The sequence below is a fragment of the Polyodon spathula genome, chromosome 20 (genome assembly GCF_017654505.1).
Source record: "Polyodon spathula isolate WHYD16114869_AA chromosome 20, ASM1765450v1, whole genome shotgun sequence".
Lineage (NCBI taxonomy): Eukaryota > Metazoa > Chordata > Actinopteri > Acipenseriformes > Polyodontidae > Polyodon > Polyodon spathula.
In genome coordinates this window covers 23,207,679-23,228,135 of record NC_054553.1, presented here as the reverse complement: position 1 = coordinate 23,228,135, position 20,457 = coordinate 23,207,679, and the positions used below count along the sequence as shown (strand labels likewise).

General features: G+C 38.9%; 1 protein-coding gene across 4 annotated transcripts in view; it reads left to right on the top strand.

Annotated features, from left to right (window-relative positions):
* Nucleotides 1–248: 248 nt before the first annotated feature.
* Nucleotides 249–20,457, top strand: part of LOC121295431 (ATP-binding cassette sub-family C member 3-like) — a 73,563-nt gene continuing 53,354 nt past the window's right edge. For all 4 annotated transcript variants that reach the window (XM_041220030.1, XM_041220028.1, XM_041220029.1 and 1 more), the window contains exon 1: nt 249–441. In XM_041220030.1, the coding sequence (XP_041075964.1) occupies nt 412–441 (30 nt within the window). In that variant the 5' untranslated portion in view covers nt 249–411. The remainder of the gene's footprint in view (nt 442–20,457) is intronic.

Sequence of the window (20,457 nt, the reverse complement as noted above, 5' to 3'; positions counted from 1 at the left end):
ATGACCAGTTGGTTATTTCTTGCATTTCTGAAGGCGATACTGATGTCTTTTTTTTTTATTGTAAAATAAACACAAATCTATGACATCCAACCTTCGATATGTGCCACATAACAGCGTTTCACTCTCAACATCAAACTCCGGGAGAAGTTTGAAAGCAGTGGTGGGCTGTGCTTGGAGGCGGGGCACGAATTGCAAATGAATCACCGTAGGTAGGCCTTGTCTCGTCTACCGCACCCACTTCTCTGTGCTGCTCTGGTTTAGTAAGAAAGCAAACGGTTCACCTCAGCCCCTGGAGGAAGGAGGACAGGAGTAGCAGAGTAGAACGCGGTAGAGTAAATCGTTTTTTTTTTTTTTCTTTTGCTTGTCTACACCAAGAACGATATTTCAGATCGCTGAAGACGACGAGAAGAAATGAAGCGTTTTTGTGGAGCAGAGTTCTGGGTAAGTTAGTTATGGTATTATTAGACGACAGTACATGAACTGTATGTTATAGTACGCCCGCACACAATTAAAAAAAAAGGTGAACCACCCACCGAGGAAACGAGACATAGCTTCTTTGAATCATTTACATATGCGAGTTCTGGTTTCGCTCAGATGGATGTTAACACAGAGTATAGCTAAACCTGTAATATCTGAGAAGGTGAAATTCATAATAAATGATTTATGTTTGCATTTACGTATAGTTATTTTGTGCATGGTATGCACACCTTAAAACTGCATCCAAAATGTTTTGTTAAGAGTCTCCCCATACTCCTCATACCGTACTGTAAAAATATGTACTTCTGTGTGTATGCGCATCAGTTGTGTACATCTGATGGTAGCGCATGTTATGAATCAGTTGTGTTGCTACTGCTACATCATTACGAAAGCACATATTTTAAAAGTAATTAGACAGTAAACAATACAGTTAACTGCTGCTTGATCGCCAACTGCTATCTCCACTTGTGCAGCTACTGTACAAGAAATCCATGTACAGGCGCAGTAGAGTGGCAGCTACACTAGCATTATTATTATTATTATTATTATTATTATTATTATGCCCGTTTTATTAAGCAGTAAGCATTTTATAACATCTCCCATTGTCTGAATTTAACCGAACGAGAATAAAAAACATAGGCTAATATTTGCTTGAACGTTCTGTGCTGAAAAGGCTATTCAAGGTCCCCTGTAAGACCGAAGCAGATCTGTCAGTTTCTGCTTAAGAAGCCAGACGGTCGTAATTTAATTAATTGAATTTAATAGCTGAGGAGGGCATCCATTCAAATTCCATGTTCTGTAAATGGTACATTATAACAGGTAAGAGAAAAGCGCTTAACATGTTCACAAAATGAAATATCACTCATTTACTCAACCAGTACTAGTCACACTTTTGTATTCTGTACATATTTTGCACTGCAGGGAGTGTAAAATTCCCTCTCTGTAATATTGATATTTAAAAGAAATGTGCATTTTGCAGGAATATTATTTTGTATTTCATAAAGTAGTCATAAATTCAAGTTTGACAGATATGAACTTCCCAAGGTTTCCCTACTCTTATCACCGCCCTGTTATTATACAGTTGAACTGTTAATTTCTGATATCTTACACTTTTACTAGCAAAATTCACAAGGCACCTAACATACCTACATATTGCTACATACGTATCACACCCCCAGAGCCACCCTTCCATTTACATATCACAACTAAAAGCTAGCGTGCCATTTACAGTACATGTACAGCTTGTAAAAGGCTGTTATAATTTACTAAACCAAGCAAAATTGAAACAGTGAGATTCAGTGCACTGGTCTTAAGGTACTGTAAGGGTTTATTGATTGACCTTATCGGAGAGATCAGTTAGTGGCTGTTATTTATCAGCTACAGTCTAGAGAGGTGTGTAATGTATATCAACTTGTATATTGCATCTCTAATGTATATGTATACAGTTGTACAGTAAACAAATTAACCTGCTTTCAGCAATGTATGTTTTGAAATTCCAGAGAATGTACTTTTGACAATCAAGGGGAAGCACTGATGAGTGATGTAGCTCTGTGTGCTATATATTTGTTTGCTACTGAGTTGGGTTATATGTTTTGATGTAGTGTGATATGGATTTCTTTACACAATATTACAGGAGATAAGGAAGTGTATTTCTGTCTCAGTAAGAGGAGGAGTCTGCAATTTGTTCCTTGAATGTGATGCATTTTGACCCACAGACAATCTTAATCGTACCACTGGCCTATCCCCTCCAGGCCTTCCTCTAGAGCAGGGTGACGTTATGATGACATCACAAATCTAGAAACAGAACGTTTCAGTCTGGGTGCAAAAAGGTCATTGTAAGCGTAGCCAGTGAAGATCTGGAGAGAATCTCGCCGTTCCAAATGACATTGATCAGCAGATGTGGAGCATTTCATCAACAAAGTACTGCAACCAAATTCAGTTGTTTAGTTTAGGGTTAAACATTTTCCTATGCAATGTACCTTTTATTTAAATAGAATTCTCCATCAATGAGGGATGTGTTTATTCTCCACACAAGGATATCTGTAAACTATCCACTTGGCCCCATTATGGGTTTGGAGGTTATTCAGCCATCTTCATATGTGGAATAATTACAGTGGTCCATGAACATTCTAGGAGTATCTTTTAAGTATACCACTGCTATTCACAATGTGTTTTGTCAAGTGCTCAAGACACTGGTTTTAATAAGGAGAGGACTATTTTCTTGTAGTGCCCACCCACCCACACACACACATTATATAGGCGTGGTTGTACCACAGATTAGGATAGGGTTTATAATCTTGTGACCCAAACAACTGAGACCCTGACATTCTGGGGTACAGAAGGTAATTCCTAAGCACTTATTAGTGACTTGCACCTCATAATGTTTTTTTATTTAATTTTGTTCACAAGTAGTAGTGGAAATAGGCAGTAAATATCACCACAAGTCTCGATGCAAATAACTGTACTATTGCATGTTATTCAGTTGCTATAGTTTAAAGTCTGTTACTGCAGCAGGGTATGGTTGACTCAGCCACAGCAATTGAACATCGTGTAATCTCATTCGCTGGCAACTTAGCTATATTAGCTGTCAGCTTGAGTTGGCTTTGCCATTTTTCATAGGCAAGTTCATGCGAGGTAACATTGCTTGCAGTTCTGTGACATGATCTCATATTGTGAGTGCCAGGCTTAACAGCCATGTAGGTTAAAGGTGCCACATTGGTGTGTGTGTCTGACTGCAATCTTACCAGTTTCACGGTAATAGTGATTATTAAATTCAAATATGTTTTCATTATTCAAATAGTGAAATACATGCTAGAGCATTGTTTTAATTAATAAATCAGAAGTACAATTTACCATGTGTCGCTAAATTACCATCCTAAAGAAAGGAGTGAATCACTAAAATATTTCAGTGATATTTACAAGATTACAAAACAAGGGGTTGATTTGCTAACCCTGTACCCTGATTAGCACAATCTGTTTTTTTTTTTAGTATTTTACAGCAGTAAGGGTTCTGTTCAGTTGCATCAACCACATAATTATAGGGTCAAACCAGGATACCCATATGTAGGTGGGTGGTGCAATCCTGGTGATTCTCCAATGCTGTAAAATCAAACAAGATTTTTCTGGCTGGGTTAATATCTTGTTGTGGCAGTGCGGTTGCCCTGCACAGTGGTAAATTAGTGTTGGTGTGGTTTATATGTGGGAAAGGGTTTATTTTGTGCTGTTTTGGGACTTGATTAGTTTGATTGTATTATTGTTTACAGACGGGCGCTCGATTGAGACTTGCTGCCGGCTATGCTTGGTTGAGGAAGGGCAGCAAGTGATTGGCTGTGCTGGTCCTCAATCAGCACGTGGGCGGGTCTCGACCGAGTGTCCGTCAGTTTAAAAACATCCGCGGGAGATTGCTCGGGGCTGCTGCAAGGCCTGCCGTTTTCACGGCACCTTTTTTGATTTAGAGTTTGTGGTATTGTGTTTTATTTTGCACTTTTGGTACAGTTTGCTGTATTTGTCCTCTGTGCGTTACCATCGCTGGTAACGTCACATGACCGCCTTTATTTTTTACTTTCGTTTTCTGTTTTTGTTAATAAATCCTGCGCGCCTGTGCCGGCGTTTCAACACCACCTCAGTCTCTCTGTATGCTTGAACAGCGGCTACCCACACGTGTGACCCGAGGAAGACCCTGTCACACTTGTATACTGGTTAGGACTGATAAATCTGGCAAGCACAAACATGGCCATTTGTGTGCTTGAATACATTTTAAACAATGATGTAAGCAGGATATAAAGATTTTTTTTTTTTTTAAATGGGCAACTGCAAAATTAATGTGCAAATATGTAGAAAGGGAAACTATTATACCGGAATGTATTTGTGTTTTACTGATACATTCACACATCTACTTATGGTTGTTGAAAAGTGAGCCACGAGACCTAGGGCTTTAAACTTGCACGCCCAGCACCCAGTCCTGGTTTTCAGAACTCCCCTTGTGTAGGTTTATACTGTTACTGAAATGACCATGTGTATCAGTTTAAACAATCAGGCCCTAGTAAATGTGCTCTGAACTGATCACATTTATCACAGCATGACTAAATTACACCCGAGTCTGTAGTTTCCTAATATGAGTGGTTCGTGCAGCTATGAAAAAATTGCACTTAACGTCAAACTCGGAGGGCATGGTACCTCACCTGTAACAGGTGAACTAGCCTCAATAACGTATCGGAGATGTTGCAAGGAAAGGACAAGGGTCGGTAAAATGGGAATTTTGTTTACAAATGGTTGACCTTTAATAGAACTACCATAGGGTACAACATTCTTATTTGTTCCATATGTAGGCCCACTTGTGCAATTTAGCCAATTTTTAAATGTAATCTTGTATTGTTCGTCATTATTTTAAGCATAGTGAAGTGAGAAGTAATTTAAAGATGGTCCTCACTTTAAAAAAATAAATTAAAAATAAATATGTAATGGATGCAAAGTAAGAAATGAAGCCTGGCTCTCTGCGGGCGTGCGTGCGTGCGGGTGGGTGGGCGTGCGTGTTATAAGAACACTTGAACGCTAACAAATAAGAGGAGAGTGTTTGGCCTATCAATTGTCATCCAGTATTGCATTACTGAAGCTGACTAAGAGACAAATGATGTGTCTTTTAGTATCAATGTGTTATCCCTGAATTTTCTGGGGAAATGACATACATTTACATATATAAACTACAGCATCCATTCCAGGAATTGGTACGCACAGTAATAGTGGAAATCAAATTTGAAAATTCTGAGGTATGTGTGTGTCACTTTTTCTGTACAAATTATTTTAAAAATCTGTCATCATTTTTCAACTACTTTTTGGAGCATGCTATGCACAAGTACGTATAATGCGATGACAAAATTATATCTCTTTTTTAACAGTGTATAAAAAGGAGTTGCATGTATTTCTAATATTGTATGCTCTGGACTGAGTAGAGGATGCTCCATGAACGTATTCCGCAAAGGAATTCCTGAAGGAGATGGGTGAGTTGTTTACAGCCAGCCTCGTGAGTGAAGTATTCCCAACACCACTTGACGCTCCGGGAGTATTTTGCTTAATAACAAGTACAATGTGTGGAAAAGAAAGTCATTTCAAAGCTCAATTACAGAGCTGAATTCAGAGAATTACTTCCCTTAGATGAAGCTTTCAGCAGCAACGTGGCGTAACTTGGGACAGTGATAGTCACCCTTCAGTCTTTGGGTATGAATAAATACAAGGTACTATAGATCTGAAAATGTGTACTCAGTAGCATAAATTGTTGAATACAAAAAAATTGTGTACTGGCCATTAAACACATTAGTTACCCATGTTAAATTGATTAAAATATCTTTCTAAAATTCCACCTGTTTCATTTTACAGTAGTAAACCCATATGTTTTAATTCGGTTTTCACCAGGTGTGCCAAAATCTGTACATTTTCAAGAAGATTTTATTTTTCCGGTTGGCAACCCAGTACGTACTGAGCTGAATATTCCACTCTAAAAGTAGACATTTGCACAAAGAACAGTAAGCCTTTTTGTTTCTGTGGCTGTCTTCAGTGGTCCACTAGGTCAAATTAGTAAACAAAATGAGTGTATAAACTAGCTTCCTGATCTCTGTGGGTTAGATGTTGGTTATCTGGCAATGAGAGAGTTTGATAAGGAGTTTGAGAAGCACACACATGTATATTAAAAAAAAAAAAAAAAAAAAAAAAGATAATTTGTGCAAGTAACATCACCCACTGAAATTAGACCCCAGATATAAACATTATAATTCTGCTGAGGTATGTGTTTATAATTACAGCACTTTTCCATGCACTTGCTTTGAATTTGAAACTGGTTGCTATGATACTTATAGCGAGATACAAGACAATCGGAGGAGGCAATTATGGATATCAAAATAAAAATACAATTATTTGCCTTTTTTTGTACAGTAGTATTACTGTGATTGGGTGGGGTTAAAGGAATACGTTTTATAATCGTTTGCATTACATTTAATTTCCTAACTGTTTATCATCTTGCATACTGTGTGTCTCTGCCTTCTCTATGGCTGTTTCTGCTCCAGCAGTTTGTTGTTCATTTTGATTGTCCTTTCGCTATAACAAACCCCTCAAGAACAAAAGACTTGGACCACAACAGGTTCGTTATAGTGAGAATGTGCTGTAGTGATAAGAAGCAAGAACAGCAATAAAAAATACTACAGAAACACTTACAGATTGTATTGCGGAATAAACAAACCTAGTTCTATCCCTTACCCCCCTCCCACTCCTCACTCCCTCACACACATGCATTGCTCGCCGACCCACAGCTTTATTTTACAAAGCAGCAATGGTTACTTTTGACTGGAATTTACTTCAATACTGCACACAACATCATTCATTTTCCATATGGTGCCTTTAATTATACTCTTGGCTGGGCTTGTTTCACTGGAGGGTTTCATAATGGGATTAGCTGTAGTGGTAATGTCAGTTGTTTACCTGGTTTCTAGGGCACGGGTTCACAGGGGAATGAAAAGTTCCTCTGAGGTTTAGGACACTTTATCTAAATCCACTTCTAGAGGCATTGCATAACAAGACAGTTCACTGCCTGTAACACGGGGGGGGGGGGGGGGGGGGGGCTTGGGGGCTCTTTTGACTCTTGTGTTTTAAGAAGAGCTTACTGCATACTGTATGTCATAGTCATATTCAGTGGCAGCAGAAATCTGTGGATTGACCTTACCACAGTATTTATGATAGGGTTCCATATATACTGAGAAACTGGACTGATAAACTCCTATCAAGGAAAAGACCAGTTCCATCTGTTTCCTAAGGCAGTCTGCAAGTAATAAAATACAGATTATGGCAGTTTGATGCAGCCTTCTGTTTTTGTGCATGTATTGCCAAACATGTATGTTAACATTGTATTTACAGAAAAATTATTTGCTGTACAGAATATTCCAACACACCGTTAAATGAATTAGCAATGGCATACTTGTTTAAAAAGATTTACCGCTATATTTTTGCATAGTCATTTTCATGGTGATTTTCCCATTGTTATACTGTACTATGCATTGGTGATTTGCCATATTTTTATGCATATGATTTAATGTACCTCTCTGGGCTTGGCAATGCTTGCATATGCTTTAACATGTTTTCATGATGCACTATTACACTTTGCTATGCTTTTACTATGGTAAACTTTTATAAGGGAAATGCTAAACCTGTACAGCTCTTGATGACTTGTTGAATAGCAGCTTTAAATGGTCAGATCATGTTGCTATGAGCGACAGTAGAACAGTACAAAAAAAAAAAAAAACATTCAAAAGGGAACAACATCAAATATGGTTGAAACATAGACTGCCTTTTAACCATGCAACCCTCAAAAACCTGCGTACATAACAGTTTTACAGAACTGGAGTGACTGAATATTGAAACTTTGATAATGAAAGTTAAACATTTGTCTACACGACAAAAGTATGTATTAGTCTTTAGTTTTGTTCACATTTTATGATGTAGTGTTTCATTCATAATAACAAATAACACAACAGTAAACTAGGTATTTGGCTAGGTATTGGAATGAGATTACCTTTTGTCAACATAACATGAAAAGCTTATATAAATGACTGCCCAGCCAATCGGGATCTGAGCTACATTCAATACCAAAACCTTGTAAAAAGTGACCTTCATAATATGCATAAACAACACAAGAAGACCATCTGTGTACAATTTTTTCATTTTAAGCCATTTTTGTATCAATATTCTGCTGCTAATGTCAAATGCTATGTAAGGTTTATAGTGCCAGTGCAAAATTTCTTGTCCTATACATATCGCATCCACAAAGCTGATTTTCATGTGGTATAATCACAGTCCTGGATTTAGTGAGGTAGACAACCCCTACATGCTTGTTATATATTAACCAGTTGAAAGGATATATATATATATATATATATATGTGTGTGTGTAAAATATGGCATAATTCTACATACTTCTTGATTCTGGCTGTTCATCGCTGTGTGTCGCATGCAGCAGAGGAGTGATAATACAGCACACACACCATATGTATATTGATGGCAGCGTGTTGCGTTAATTGCTATCAAGTCAAATAGTGGGAGTAATTCATTGAAGCGTAGACACAGCAATCTAGCTCTATTCTAATACAAAGCCATCACAAATGAAAGAGAGGGCATAGTCAATGTGGAAACAAAAAACGCAAGAAGTAAATGGCAGTCAGTATTAAAATACTCTCGTTAAAACTGTCTGAAATAAATCTGGGAATTGAATAGGTCTATTGATGGTCTATTCATAAACTATTTTGCTTACAGTATAGTCACGCAAGTCCAGCAGGTGCATGTGCTCACTGTATAAGGTACATAAACACTAAAAAGCCCACCCAGCACTAATTAAAACCAAGTGGACATTGTCCTGATATTCATTTCAAAGATCTGACGTCATATCTGTGCATAAAGTAAACACATGGCTGAGGGGTGGACTAAGAACTAAAAGACAGGTCACCTCTTACATATACTGTAGCATTTCGAGCATGGCCCTAAACAGCTATTGAGACTTTACAGTATATTCAACTCTGTCTTGTTCTTGTGCCATCGAGACGGTCTTCTTCTCAGTTACTTACCCAATTGTTTTAAACAAACACACATTTGATAACTATGTTATTCACTTTCTTTGGTCGTTATCTCAAACCTTGGTGGTTACAGCTTTAACTCACTTTCCTTGATAGTTTTATTTATTTTTTAATTTAGAGTTCCCAATTACTTTACACCTGATTTTTGTCCCCAATTTAGAATGTCAAGTTATTTCCCCCCTCACTGCAGCAATTCCCCACACAGCCTAGGAGAACTGAAGGTTGAGTAGGCATCCTATTATCTCGAGAGTGGGTGTCAGCGAGCTACTGGCCTCAAGTTTAATCTCATTGCTTGAACTGCAGTTAAACAGTTTGCATGTCTGTAGTTATGATCACCTGAGCTTTGTGTCAAGAGTTTCCCATGGGAACAGAAGCAGCTGAATATTCTAGTTATCGTTTCACAGTGTCAACATGGAACTAGCAGTAAGTGGCTTTGCAGCTACACAGAAATCTTCAACAGATTATCTAAAACAGAGTTCTGGTACTCTAAACACATTCTATATATATTCAACCCTTCAGATGCTTTTTAGGGTAAATCATTTTAACAGCATCATAAATACCTTGAAACTTTGTGAAAAAGCAGGAATACTTTGATCTGCAAAAAAAGCTATTGCACATTTTCAGATATTTGCCAAATGACAAAATCGAAATAATTAACTGTACAAGTATGACGTTGGTTAAAGATGATTTTATAATTCAGACATGGAAAATATTCTGATTATCCAACTGTTTGGTGATGATTGATATGGATGATGTATAAACAAATAGACTAATTGTTACTGAATAAACACTTATGTACAGATGGTAATGTATAGGTTTAAGTCCACTTTTGATGTCAATAAAGTAGAATATGTTTTTGTTTAGATGCTTTGTTTTTCCTTATTTAATGCATTTTATTCCTCCAGATGTCAAAATGTACCCTTTGGAACTGCCTTTCATTTTAACGTATTGGCCTAGGTGGCCATGAGGTGTAAGATTGTCCCTTGAACTGTTGAGATTATTTTCAAGCTGTTCTCTACTGTCTGCTAAATGGCGGGGACAGGAGTTATGCAACTCGAGATGAGGGCACTAGCTGACATCCAGATAATCTACCAGATGAAAGAACCTTCATCAACAGGACGCTATCACTATAAAAAAAAAAAACCCAAAAAAACATTTTTTTTTTTTTTTTTTTTTTTTTTACCTTGTTCTATAATTGAACGGGTTTCTTTCGTGGTTGCTTTTAGGTACAGTTGCAGTTCATGTCAGGCAGTACAGAAAGAAGTCTGGAGTCTTAAGCTGCTTGTTTTATTAACAAATACACACCCAGTTAGAGGTCAACATTACACAAATTAATGTAACATACTGTAATATTAGTTAACGAAAGGCAGACAGCTGTTACTGTTAGGGTGACTGTATTGATATTCGCTGTAGTTCGCTCCAGAAGGATTGCATTTCTGATAGAGTATGAGATGAGAGGAGAAGAGAAGAGATGAGATTGATGGGGAGTCTTTAGCAAACCAATGGGACAACAGCATAAACTGTGCTGCAGAATGGAGTAAAGACAGCATTCTACAAGTGGACATTAATGGATCCCTGAATCATCACGCAATACAGAAGGAAGGGTACAGTAGCTAGCACTCTATGAGGAAATTGTGACAATCCATGTGTCCTTTTACTCCTTGCCCACAAAGCTGTCATTGATTCAGAGCCTGCCTATTGAAGTGGGCTGCTCATATCTCCACGTCTCTAATATCACTTTAATATCTGCTTGCAATGTTAATGTGCATTTGAAGGTTATGGAATTGGTACATTCCAGGCATTCCACAAGACGGTGCAAACAAATGACTGCGGCAGCTGCTGGGAAATACTGCTTTTGTGAGATTTGTGGAAATGGTTGTGGTTTTTGTAGAGCGTTTTGAAGTACTGTCAAGTGCGTGATACAGTAGGTGGTGCAAACATGTTTTGATTCCCATTATTTAATTTTGTTTTAATCAAATGCCTAATACATGCTTAAAAAAAAAATGCTGCACAACAAGCTTGTTTCCTCTTCTGGCTAGAAATTAAATCTGGATTGTGGGAAAAACAGGAACAACCTAATTTGAGAAGTTGGACATGCTCCATTGTCTCCCTTGTGCAAGCTCTGATTGGGTGCTTTTATATTGTAATGAAAACCCGATGCACATGAATAAGGATGGCCATTTATCTCTGAGACTGTGGCAGAGCAAAGCTCTGCCGTTTAGAAATTGGCAGGGGTGGGGTTAATTTCCCCTACCTGCCTGGGTTTATTATGTTCAGATGGCTGGGGTTGATTAGTTGATTAAATGATTAACTTAATTAACGATCAATCAGCGCCCAGCCACCTGACATAAAAGGAGGCCTGTACTTCTCATTTGGAGAGGAGGGAGCTGAGAAAGCAGGTTGGTGGTTTTTGGTCTGGTTGTATTTTTAAAATTTTGAATCCAGTAAAGGCATCGCCCAGCCTGGAAACCTTATTTTTGTAAGTTTTCTTTTTGTATTGCTTTATTTGTGTTTGAACCTTTTTGTTTAGCCCTTGTGCACTTTATTTTTGTGTTTATTTATAATAAAATTAGTATTTTTTGGAACTGCAGTCTGTCTCTGGGCCTCTATCCACTCACCAGCCTGCCACATTTGGTGTTAGTAGTGGGATAGCGCCACCTAGAGGCTCAGAGCAGCATATATATATATATATATATATATATATATATATATTTATTATTATTATTATTATTATTATTATTTTATTATTATTATTATTATTATAATTATCCCTTCTTAAGCAGCAGCTGAAGAAATGTAAGCTGCTGCAGCCACCGCTGGAGGACCCGGCCAGCCTCTTCCCCTGGTGTTCCTGGTGTGGGAAGGAGGACCATCGTTGGCGGTCCTGCCCAGACGTGCCACCGGCAAACTGGTGTGGCCGGTGTGAGGAGGACGGCCACAACTGGGCAGGATGCCCCTACAATCCAGGCCCAGGAAGAGGTGCCGTGTTCACCCTGGGCATCAGGGGCCACCCCACTACCCCCAGCACCACCACCTTCACCACCGTCCCAGGAGATCTGGGACTGGTCGATGCACCCTGAGGCAGACCTCATCCACAATCTCCCCATAGTTATCAACACGCTGTGGCGTCGAGATGGGGAGAGGTGGGAACAGTGGGAGGAACAACACCACCCGGCGTCCTTCCCAGAGGTTGCCCTCGTGGTTAATTACCTGGCGGTAGACATGGGAGATGCTGTCCCGAGAGCCAGAGAGGGAGGAGCCGTCGCTCCCAGAGCCAGAAAGGTAGGAGGAGCTGCCGTCCCGAGAGCCAGAAAGGGAGGAGGAGCTGCCGTCCCGAGAGCCAGAGAGAGAGAGAGAGAGAGAGAGAGAGAGAGAGGAGCTGCCGTCCCGAGAGCCAGAGAGAGAAGAGCCGCCGTCCCGAGAGCCAGAGAGAGAGGAGCCGCCGTCCCGAGAGCCAGAGAGGGAGGAGCCGCCGTCCTAAGAGGATGTACTTTGTGTCCGGCATATGCAAATCTACCCAGTTTAATCTCAGTTGGTTAAGTGGTTTTCCAGATACATGGAAAAATGTAAAAAGATGATACTGTAGGTTTGTACAGACACCTGGACTATATACAGGGCTCACTCTTTATAAGGCAGGCCTTTATACTGTGGAACAGGTTGTTAGGCAGTATGGGCATGGGTCCCATTTGCCCTACAGTGCCATTACAATAACACTGGTATTCTCATTAGGTGGAAGAGAAATAGCACAGCCTCTTAAATATGGCTCTTGGCTACAATGTTACAAAGGGGGATCAGCATTGGCCAACATATGCCTTGTGAATTATTTTCAGTTTTCTGCCTTCGTGGATCAAATGATCAAGTCTGTTGAACGCTCATTTCATGGCACTGTTTCAATCCATGGTTATATTCTTCAACTCTACCTGGCCCTGTTTTGAATACACCGATTGGAAAAGTATAAAATAGCAACAAAGCGCAGTTAATTTTTTTGTTGAATTAATGGTACTAACAAGTACAAGAATTTAGGTGCACATTCTTTAGGAGACCCTTAATTATTTGTGGTTTTTTTTTATGTCACATTCTAATTAAACAACAGCCTAAAAATATTTTATCAAGAAATGGGCACACCCTAATGAGCTTTTCAAAATGTGTTAAGGCTCCTGCGATTCACTAATGTGTATTTTGTTAAACCTGATAACTCATCCCTGAGGCTAGTTAAATTAAACCAAAAAATCTGGGTTCACACACCAGGGCTCTGGGAAAGCCAGTAAAAAACAACTTTTGTTTTCAAGTATATTTGTGTACCGCATGCTGTTTGACTGCAGAAAGGGAGAACAGAAACCGTTTCTGGAATGGTGAATAGTGGTTTGGCAGGTGAGTCAGCACAAAATGAAAAAGCAGAAATGAATCGGCTTGAGATGCACGTCAGACAATTCTTAAGTCTGTGTGAGAGGTGGAAGGGAGACATTCAATCTGTTGTTTTAAGAAAACATTTGATCAGCCCCGAAAATACTGGAAGTGTTGAACAAAAGGTATAGAGTCATTGTTCCCCACTTCTACGATATGACTAAAGAACTTGTCAGATGTACAATTCTTGTATACTTTATTGCAGTATATGTAGACTAAACCAGGGAATACCAAACTGTCTGGAAGTGCTCTGGACAGTGTTTTATAAATGGCAGGGGTCCCAGTTGTGAAACAGACAGACTTTATTTAGTTAAAGGCTATGCTTCTTCTTTAAGAAATTACACATTAGTCGTTTTTCTGTTTTGTCATGCAATTTGGGTAATTTTATCTGTTGATGAAGTGCAGTAGATAATGTATTTTTTGAACAACCTTGTTTTAAAACTACCTCTATAAACCACTTCACAACTAAGGCTACTTTTTTCAGTGACGATTTTCTCCTTTTGATGGCAATAGTGTTACAGAACAAAAAAACCCAAACATTTTGTTACCTTTGCTGTGTCCTGTGTTGTCTGTATGGCAGTGTTATATTTTTAAATATGTTGCCAACTCTTCAATTCTTTTTATCGCATACATCAACTGGGCAATACTTTTCTCAACATTTACTCAGGATCTTTCACCAGGAGAAAAAAATAAAAAGATTGCAGTGTATCAAGATCATGCTGTCATCTGAAACAGTGCTAATTTTCTGTTCCCGCAATACACCATTCATTCATCACCAGCATTGTTGGAGGAAGGAACCTGAAATGAATACACTGTGATGATAGAAAGAAAAATTGATCTTTCCCCTGGCAAACATTTCTGAGTAAAAAAAGTAATTCCCTTGTTTATTTACATATGATGTGTGAAAAATATAAAAACTATGGGGAATATGTTAAATATTTAGTATTTAAGCCACCATCTGCAGTCTCAAGCGTATTGAACCTCGCAAACAGATCAACATTAATCATTAACTAGTATATATGCAACATTTAAATATTTCAATTAACTAGGTTAATAAAGTGACTAAACAAACTTCTAAAGAAATAATTTATAAATTAGTAAAATATTAATTTAGTTACAATAAATTTTATTTAGCAGGGGTGCACGATTATACCGGTATATTGCGATATTCATCAGGCAGTGTAATAACCAGTATTTAAACAATACCGGTATTTTTGGTTAAACTGATTCAGGGAAATGTCTACTGGAAAATGTCGGCTATTATCTCGCAGGATAATCACTTCCCGTGAGAACTCGTAATGTGAGCTGTGCTAACACAAAAGAAAATATGTCAGAAGCACACAGATTTTGAGCAGCTTAAATTCTGCACAGCAAAGTCACGTGTGGAATCATTTCCTAATAAAAAAAATCTAAAGTATGTTGTTTATGCAAGGCTAAAGTCAAACATGCTGGCGGTACCATCAGCCTTACATACAGCGGTGTAGTCCTACATCTTAAAGTACTGGAACACCAATTATACTATAGATTTTTCTAAAACAGATTATATGAATTCACGTTTTATTTGGACATTGAACTTGAGGTAACATTTAATAGTTAATGAAATGGTTTCAGCCTGTGTGTACTCAGAGTGTTTTAACTTGTAGATAATTTCCCTCAGGTATATAAAGTCTTTCAAGCTGCAACTTGCATAGTAATCCAACAAAGCAACCATGAAGACCACGGAGCTTTCGAAACAAGTCAGGGATAAAGTGGTAGAGAGGCACAGAGCAGGAGAAGGGTACAAGAAATGTTCAAAGGTGCCGATTATCCATCTCAGCACAGTGAAGTCCATCATTAAGAAGTGGAAGATGCATCATACCAGCCAGACACTACCCAGATCAGGTTGCCCTCCCAAACTGAGCAGCTGGGCAAGCAGGAAACTGGTTCAGAATGTCACTCTTTAGCCAGCCAGGACCTTGAGAGATCTCCAAAGTTCTGTCTGAGATGAGTATGTGTTCATACATCAACAATAAGCCAGTCCTCACACAAAGCTGGCCTGTATGGACAGGTGGCAAGAAAGAAGACATTACTCAAAAAGCTTAATCTTAAAGCACATATGAAGTTTGCGAAAACCATGTAGATGATACTGCAGACATGTGGAAAAAGGTTTTGTGGTAAGAGAAGACAAAAATTTAACTTTTTGGTCTAAATTCCAAGCGTTACATGTGGCGCAAGCCCAACAGTGCACATCACCCAGTCAACACTACCCCAGCTGTCATGCATGGTGGTGGCAGCTTGGGGATGATTCTCTTCAGCAGGGACGGAAGCTTGTCAGGGTATTGGGGAGAATGGGTGGTGCAAAGTACAGGTGAATCCATGAGGAAAACCTGTTTGAGTCAGCCAAGACTCTGAAACTGGGGAGGAAATTCATATTTCAGCACAAAGCCAAAGTCACACTGGAGTGGTTGAACAAGAAGAGAATTCATGTTCTTGAGTGTCCCAGTCAAAGTCCTGACTTGAATCCAATTGAACATTTATGGCGAGACTTGAAGATTGCAGTCCATCGACGATCCCCAACAAACTTATCAGAACTGGAGCAATTTTCCCGTGAAGAAAATGTCCCCATCCTACTGTGCAAAGCTAGTAGAGACCTATCCAAAAAGACTCAAGAGCAGTAATTGCTACAAAAGGTGCTTCTACCAAGTACTGACTTAAAGGGCTGAATACTTATGCAACCAGTAAATCTCATTTTGTACATTTTCTTTGCAAGTTTTGCTGACATTTAACTCTGCTTCATATAACAGGGATCAGTTTAACCACTACAGCTTTGAATAAAAAAAGATTGTTTGAATAACTGTGCACACATTATTTGTAATTCAACAAAATGTGACATTATTGGTAGGGGATGAATACTTCAAACCACTGTATTAAGTCTTAAAAGCAAGGCCAGTCTCTTATTCCAAACCCCGGGTCTCTGCACTGACCGATCTATAAAGCAGCTTTAAACCCCTGTTTATGGCCAGGCATAGGGTGCAATTTTCATGTTTAATATATTATTATTATTATTTGTAATAAAAATGTAAAAATTAAATTTTAAATTAATTTTTAGAGAATTTTAAATAGCTTTCAAACCAGCACTGTTTTTCTATTTTTCAAATTTGGAGCACATGCACATACTTCAGAGGATCCAGCACAAATGAGTTACTGGGCATTACATATGAGAGTTTAATTTGCCATATTACATTCTAATACTTCATACTCCTTAATGAGCAAAAGCACAGTTTATGCATGTTGATTTATTTTGGTAGCAAAAAATCCACATCAGCATCATTCAGTGATTAATTCCTATATACTGCAATATTGTCTTCAGTATTGCAGTAAAGATCCTCAGGCCCAATACCTACCCCCAGTATTTACTAATGCTAAAAGACAGCTAAAAATGATTTGACAAATGTTTTGACTATGTTCCTTCAGTAGTAAGGCCACCCCCGTGCTAGGGACACATTTGGTCGTTGATTGGCCTTTACAACGAGGTTTCACTGAACATGGAAAAACATGCAACCTTATTGACCTTTTCTATATATGTCAGAAAAGAGCAGTGCTGAGGTCCTCACTCCACCTGGTAGTCATGCAATCAGGTGTTTGCTGGTTGCTGATCTTGGCTGGAGATCGGAAGTGGTGCTCCGACAGGCAGGGGGGAAAAACTGTCTGGAGTTGGTTTGCTTCCCAACGTCACAACAAACGCTAATGGTCAGTCACCAGCCGAGGCCAGGCAGAGATCAGTGAGGATGAACTCTCATCCTTAGGGTTCAGATGTGACTGATTTGAAAGTGTGAACAAATGTCTTTTTACCTTTAGTCCTCACAAAATGGTTCGTGGTTTGCTTCAGTAAGGTGACATTCAAGCTATTTTATGCTCATTTTATATTGAGAAAATGATTCTCTCTGAAAATGCACTGTGCTGTACTGTCGCCGTGCCCCGCCCCTGTGTGTATTTGTGTGTTATATGTTGCATGTTGTGTGTTAATGTTGGTGTATAGATATTGCTGCACGGGATATAAATGGGTCTGTGTAGCACAGGTGATTTAAAATATATAGTTGTATTTAGGCACAGGGATTGCCCTTCACTTCATGTGGATTTAAAGTATTTAATAGTATGTGAGCAAAAATTAGTTCACATGCTGGGATTCAAGTGAATAATTAATTAGTAATTGAATCCCGGCACAGCAGTATATATAGATGCACATTTTACTCACTCGGGTTTGTGTGTTCAGGTCGAAAGAACGGGAGAGAGTGAGGACAGTAAGGTAAATAAAGTTAAATTAAATAAAATCAATTGCTGCGTCGTGCTGGAGGACCAGTACGGTACCTGTTCGTTTAGTGTTCGTCCCTGTGTCTTAGTGTCTGTTCGTTTTGTTTGTCTGTTTATTTTGGCGTCAAGTGCCGTGTGCTGTTTTGTTCAACCTTTTATTTTCTGTGTTAATGAACTCACTGAGCGCCGCAGTGTCTCAGTTTCCCCAGTACTTCTTGTATGCGTGTGTACTCCTTTCTGGCCTGATGTCGCCCCACAGTCAGCCCGTTCACAGAGAGACTAAATGCTTAGAGATGCATTACTGCCTTCTCAATTGGCGCACAGCACATCCGTTTCTCATCCAATGGCTCGCAGACATTCAGAATGAAGTACAATAGGACACACACATATAGACCAGGACTGGGTAGCTCTCTTGGTTTGTATGGAATTGGATATTTAAGATTTTCCAGTGATATGAACCACTGCAGTGGGCAGAGACTTACTGTACCTTAAAATGGAATAAAGGCCAACTATCAATTTGCAACACTGCTGATTCATTCAGAATATAGTCTTTTCATGCAGTCACTGACTAATTGCTGGAGTGTATCAATGAGTAATATCCAATTTTGTTTTTTAGTTAACGTATGATGAGTCATGAAGAGCAATGTGTTTATGCATGCTTGTAAGCATTATGATGCAATATATGGTCCTACAAGAGTCATGTTTCTTTGTAATTTGTATTTTATTGAATTGGATTAGTATTTTATAATGCTGGTACATATATTTGTACAAACACTGCTGAAAAAATGTGTATTGGTTCCTATAACAATTTAAAAATTGACTATCAAAAAGATTATCTACAAAGAAAATCAAAGTATCAGTGAGGTCTGAAATAAATAACACACATTCTACTGTGTAGGGCAGTGGTCCTCAAAGTGGTGCCCGCGGGCAAATTCGTGCCCGTGAAGCCAGGTCATCGTGCCCATTTTCCAACAAAAGCGTCACAGCAGTCTGTTGACAGCGCTGCTTGCTTATGCTGTGCTTGTACGTACTCTACATTTTTTCTTTTTTTTCCTGAAGGGCTTCCGCTATACGATCAACCAGTTGAATATCTGCATTTTCTCTGCGGTAGCCCAATCATAAGTTACCTGGGTGGGACATAAACTGTCTGTTTTAGCTGCAGGTACTTACAGTAAGTTTAACCAATAGGAGAGTCAAATATCTGCCGGGTTTTACGCAGCTGTCCAATCATAGGCAAGCAGAGGGTGTACACAGTATTCTGCATGAAGTGACAGATCTGACAGCTGTCCAATCATTTGTGAGCAGAGGCAGGCTGTTAATATGCTGGATAAGCACTGAATTTCGCTGACTGTTATTGAGAAAAATAATACATTTCAGTATTTAGAATTTAATTTTCTATCTCCTATATTTTTTAATTTCACCAGACAAGTGAAACACCGTAGTAGGATTAGTTATGAATCTACTTTCTCTGAATAATTGTACTGGAGATCTGTAAAACAGAGTAGTGTTAACAAATTTGCCAAATTGAAACAAAGTGAGACGCAATCTATACTTTTATTTTAGTTTATTCATGGTTATCTGTGTAAACGTGCCTTTCAAAAATATTTGCATTGCGTATTTTATATAAATTATTTAAAAGAATAAGCGCAGCATGCACAATTACTGCCTGAGACTTGGCCTTATCAGAGTGAGCCAGGAATAACTCCCACTAAATCTCTCTCTCTCTCTCTCTCTCTCTCTCTCTCTCTCTCTCTCTCTCTTCTATATATATATATATATATATATATATATATATATATATATATATATATATATACACAGCTCTGGAAAAAATTAAGAGACCACTGCAAAATTATCAGTTTCTCTGGTTTTACTATTTATAGGTATGTGTTTGGGTAAAATGAACATTGTCAGAGCAGAAGGAAGCAAGTTTTCTTCCAGGACAACCTTGTACTTGGCTTGATTCATGCCAAAGCTGCTCGATTCCAGCCTTGCTGAAGCACCCCCAGATCATCACCGATCCTCCACCACATTTCACAGTGGGTGCAAGACACTGTGGCTTGTAGGCCTCTCCAGGTCTCCGTCTAACCATTAGACGACCAGGTGGGCAAAGCTGAAAATTTGACTCATCTGGGGGTGCTTCAGCAAGGCTGGAATCGGGCAGATTTGTCTTTGTGAAGGACGCATGAATCAAGCCAAGTACAAGGTTGTCCTGGAAGAAAACTTGCTTCCTTTTGCTCTGACAATGTTCCCCAACTCTGAGCATTGGTTTTTCCAGCAGGACAATGCTCCATGCCACACAGCCAGGTCAATCAAGGTGTGGATGGAGGACCACCAGATCAAGACCCTGTCATGGCCAGCCCAATCTCTAGACCTGAACCCCATTGAAACCTCTGGAATGTGATCAAGAGGAAGATGGATGGTCACAAGCCATCAAACAAAGCCGAGCTGCTTGAATTTTTGCTCCAGGAGTGGCAAAAAGTCATCCCAACATCAATGTGAAAGACTGGTGGAGAGCATGCCAAGACACATGAAGGCTGTGCATGAAAATCAGGGTTATTCCACCAAATATTGATTTCTGAACTCTTCCTAAGTTAAAACATTAGTATTGTGTTGTTTAAAAATGATTATGAACTTATTTTCTTTGCATTATTTAGACCAGACCATTTTCTGCAAAT